Source organism: Berghia stephanieae, chromosome 9, assembly GCF_034508935.2.
Source record: "Berghia stephanieae isolate SIO BIC M18660-M18661 chromosome 9, UCSD_Bste_1.3, whole genome shotgun sequence".
Taxonomy (NCBI): domain Eukaryota; kingdom Metazoa; phylum Mollusca; class Gastropoda; order Nudibranchia; family Aeolidiidae; genus Berghia; species Berghia stephanieae.
In genome coordinates this window covers 6,254,727-6,259,726 of record NC_088368.1, presented here as the reverse complement: position 1 = coordinate 6,259,726, position 5,000 = coordinate 6,254,727, and the positions used below count along the sequence as shown (strand labels likewise).

At 38.8% G+C, this 5,000-nt stretch overlaps 1 protein-coding gene across 1 annotated transcript in view; it reads left to right on the top strand.

Annotated features, from left to right (window-relative positions):
- Nucleotides 1-5,000, top strand: part of LOC144979567 (retinal-binding protein-like) — a 34,670-nt gene that overhangs the window by 15,729 nt on the left and 13,941 nt on the right. The window contains exon 5 of the mRNA XM_078926295.1: nt 2,660-2,826. Within this exon, the coding sequence (XP_078782421.1) occupies nt 2,660-2,826 (167 nt within the window). The remainder of the gene's footprint in view (nt 1-2,659; nt 2,827-5,000) is intronic.

The following is a 5,000-nucleotide window of genomic DNA, read 5'->3' as shown; positions in this document are numbered from 1 at the left end:
TAGAGATCAATTTGTTGATTAATATTAGACGCGTAAAATGTATTTGTTGCTTTTCTGATCACGTGGTCATGTGTAAATTTGAAACTTACACTTTAAGATTATGTAATGACCAAACGAAACTTTCGGAAAAAAGATCAAGAACAAAATTTGGTGATAGATCGTTTGCTTGTTTTGGCCCCAAGATTTGGAATGAACTGCCACGTGGTCTGAGGGAGTGCAAGTCTTTACCTACTTTTAAAAAGAATCTCAAGACACAATTTTACTGTATTTGTTTTTCTTGACTCTATATGAATCCTTGATTTGGCTATGAATTATTATTGTTGTTATTATTTTTTTTTTCACTTAAAATTGATATTTATATTGTAAAGTCAGTGATGCCAAAACTCCGGTTTCACCGGAAAAAACTCCGGTCTGGAGCAAAAAATTCCGGGCTCCGGGCAACTTCCGTCAAATTCCGGTGAGGTCAATTTGTTCCAAGGATACCCCCCCCCCCCCTTCCAACCACCACATCATCATCATTACCACTATTATTACAACCATCATCACCACCACTACTACTGCAACCACCACCACATCATCATCACTACCACTACTACTACAACCACCAGCTTCACATCATCACTACCACTACTACTACAACCACCACTACCACATCATCTTCACGACCTCTACTACTACAACCACCACCACATCATCGTCACAACTACTACAACCACCACCACTACATCGTCATTACCACCACTACTACAACCACCACCACCACATCATCATTACCACTACTACTACAACCACCACCACCACATCATTACTACCACTACTACTACAACCACCACAACCACATCATCACTACCACTAATACTACTACAACCACCACAACCACATCATCACTACCACTACTACTACAACCACCACCACCACCACCACATTATCATTACCACTACTACTACAACCACCACAACCACATCATCACTACCACTACTACTACAACCACCATGCCACCACCACCACATCATCATTACCACTACTACTACAACCACCACCACCACATCATCACTACCACTACTACTACAACCACCACAACCACATCATCATTACCGCTACTACTACAACCACCACCACCACCACCACATCATCACTACCACTACTACTACAACCACCACTACCACATCATCACTACCACTACTACTACAACCACCACCACCACATCATCACTACCACTACTACTACAACCACCACCACCACATCATCATTATTACCACTACTACTACAACCACCACCACCACATCATCACTACCACTAATACTACTACAACCACCACCACAACATCATCACTACCACTAATACTACTACAACCACCACCACATCATCATCACTACCACCACTACTACAACCTACACCACATCATCATCACTACCACCACTACTACAACCACCATCACCACCACATCATCATCACTATCAATACTACTACAACTACCACCATCACCTCATCTTCATCACTACCACCACTACTACTACTACAACCACCACCACCACATCATCATCATCACTACCACTACTACTACAACCACCACATCATCATCATCACTACTACTACGACTACTGCTAATGCTACTACTATACTACAACAACAACCACTACAAAATCATCATCACTACCACTACTACTACAACCACCAGCACCACATCATCATCACGACCAGTACTACTACAACCACCACCACCACATTATCATCACTACCACGACTACTACTACAACCACCACCACATCATCATTACCATTACTACTACAACCACCACTAGCACATCATCATCACTACCATAATTTGTACTACAACCTCCACCACCACCACCACCACATCAACATCACTACCACCACTACTACAACCACCACCACATCATTATCATCACGACCACAACTACTATAACCACTATACCACCACCATATCATCACTACAACTACTACTTCAACCAGCACCACCACCATATCATCATCACTACCACTACTACCTCAACCACCACCACCACCACCATATCATCATCATTACCACTACAACTACAACATCAACCACTATCACATCTTCATCACTATTACTACAACCATCAACACCACATCATCCTCACTACCACCAGTACTACAATCTCTACCATTAGGTTTTGGCGCTTTACTTCATTTGAAATAAGGAAACTTTGGGATTGTAATTTGCAATGTGTTTATGTATCATAATATACACTGTAATTCTAATCAGTTATCTATTTAGAACTATACAACATGTAAGCACAATGCCAAATATCGTTTTTTTTTTTTTTGTGCGCGGAAATTCCTCTTTCGGCATTGAAATTCCTACGAGTGGTGGCTGAAACTCCTGTGAGCGAAATTTAAAGTTGGCGTCTCTGTAAAGTGCCCAGAGCTTGTGATTTACACGAGAATGAGCGCTATATAAATGTGTATTATTATTATTATTATTATTATTATTATTATTATTATTATTATTATTATTATTATTATTATTATTATTATTATTATTATTATTCTGTTTGAGTAAGAAAAATCTATTTTTGTGTTGGGTGGATGTGAAATTTTGGGGAAAATTCTGAAAAGGCTGGTTGGTAAGGAAAGGGGTAAACTAAAACGTTCCTTTACTGTATATTCTTCACCAGGTCCTAACCAAGTATTACCCAGGGGTATTCTCGGTCTCGACAAGGAAAGCCGTCCAATCCGCGTGGAACTTCATGGAAAGTTGGACCTCAAAGGGATCATGCACTCTGCAAGACCGATCGAGATTGAGAAGTATAAACTGATTGGATGGGAGAAGTTGGCAAAAATGGTCAGTCTTAACTCACTCAACCCTAACATCCACTATATTCGTAGTTTACCCGGGCTACTTTTACCCCTTGCCTATTTAGTAGTATCAAAGCTAACGTTTTTTAGTTTTCACATGTTAATGGTAGTTGAATAAAACTATCTATGTACATGCTCAATTTTAATATATTTTCCCTATTTTGAAAAGTAATAAAATTCTCTAGGATTGAGTGAGTTAACTCACTCAACCCTAACACCGACTACCACCGTGGCCTTCGTAAAGTTATGGCCTGATACTGACAAAAAATGACGTCAAAATGCCAGTCTTTTGCCACAAAATAAAACAAATCGTGAGTTGTATTCAATAGTTCAACCAATGAAATAACTTGTTTCCATGAGCTCTACTAACAACTCACTAGGCGGTGCAAAAACCAAATAATGACGTCAAACTGCCAGTCCTTTTGGATTTCAGTGTCAGGCTATAATATAACGATGGCTACGATAACACTGGGGTTACTCTTACCCCATGCCTATTTAATTACATTTTTTTGAGACAAATTATAGGTGTAGTATCAAAGCTAATGTTTTTCCTTTTCACATGGTAGTTGAATAAAACTTATCTATCCACATATTCATTTTTAATACATTTTTTCCCAATTTCGAAAAGTAGCAAAATTCTCTAGGATGGAGTGAGTTTACTCTGCTATTAAAAAAAAAATAAAAATTATACCCTTCCGCCACAACATCATAATAAGATATCGTCACCTAGGCATTCCACAAAGGAATATAGATAATTCATCAAATAATATAATTAAGTCCCGGGTTCGAGTCCCGCTTCAGGCACTTTCGTTTTTTTTCCCTTTGGGCAAGATTATTAACCCCAATTTTCGCACTCGGACAATCTACTGTGACGATTTGAAAAACTGTGTATGGACCAGTGCCGGACAAAGCAAGAAAAAAAATACAAGAAATAAAAACTCATCCCAAAAATTGAGCTTTTGAGCTATATATAGAGCAATATCCACTAAATGTGCTCAAAGCGCTTTACAAGGGGTCCCTGGTCAACAGCAACATTTAACATGTAGGACGGGACATGACGCCTTTTAGGCGATATTACAATTTTTCGGACAAAGACAACGCTGTTAACGGCCAGGTAATCATTTTACACATGAGTACGGTAAGAGAATGTGAGTAAAGAGCCTTTTCCAAGGACTCAACTATGCGCCGAGCGCGAGGCTCGAACCCAGGACCTTCCGATCCGAAAACTAGTGTCATACCACTAGACCACATAGCCGCACTGATTTTTCCGGATGCTATTTTTACTCTCATATTGTTTTTTTCTCTCTGCTTTGTTTGGTACTGTTTCATGCACACTTTGTTCAGATCTTTATCTTACACCAGTGCCTGCTCCATAATTTGTCACTTGATATGTGAAAAAGTTCTAGCCGACATGAAGAATGAAAAGTACCGATTTTCTTTGTTTAGAACCACGCTGCTCGCTCGCTGCTGGGAGAACGTGACACAAGACTATTGAGCCCAATTCCCTTCTTTTAGGTATACGTCAAGGGAAAATCTCTCGTCTTCAAGTCATTCAGAACAGTGTCGCAAATTAATTTTAAGAAAAGCTCGTATGTCCCACTCTCTCCCAATTCTCTACAAACTGAACTGGCCACCAGAGAGAGAGAGAGAGAGAGAGAGAGAGAGAGAGAGAGAGAGAGAGAGAGAGAGAGAGAGAGAGAGAGATATTATCCCTCTCCTTACCAGACATTTTCAGGATTTTCCCCGAAACTTCACACCCAACTAACACAAAATATATTTTTTATATCACTCATACACAATAGCAGTAAGTTCTTGCTCTACAACACACTGTTCATTTTCTTTAAATGTTTTGATGTACGAGAGAAATGTGAATGTTGGTTGTATCGTAACGAATGTGACGCTTTTCCGATGGTTGGTAAGGAGAGGGTTAACCAGCCGTACTCTGGATAAACACGTATTTTAAAATTTGGACAGAAAACTCGTTCTTCAAATATATATATATATATATATATATATATATATATATATATATATATATATATATATATATATATATACATATATATATATATAATATCTATTGATTAAAATGACCTTGTCCTTGTCAAAAACTCTCAAACATGAGACTTCGTGAAGTCCTAGTTTATAACACGGCGAGGT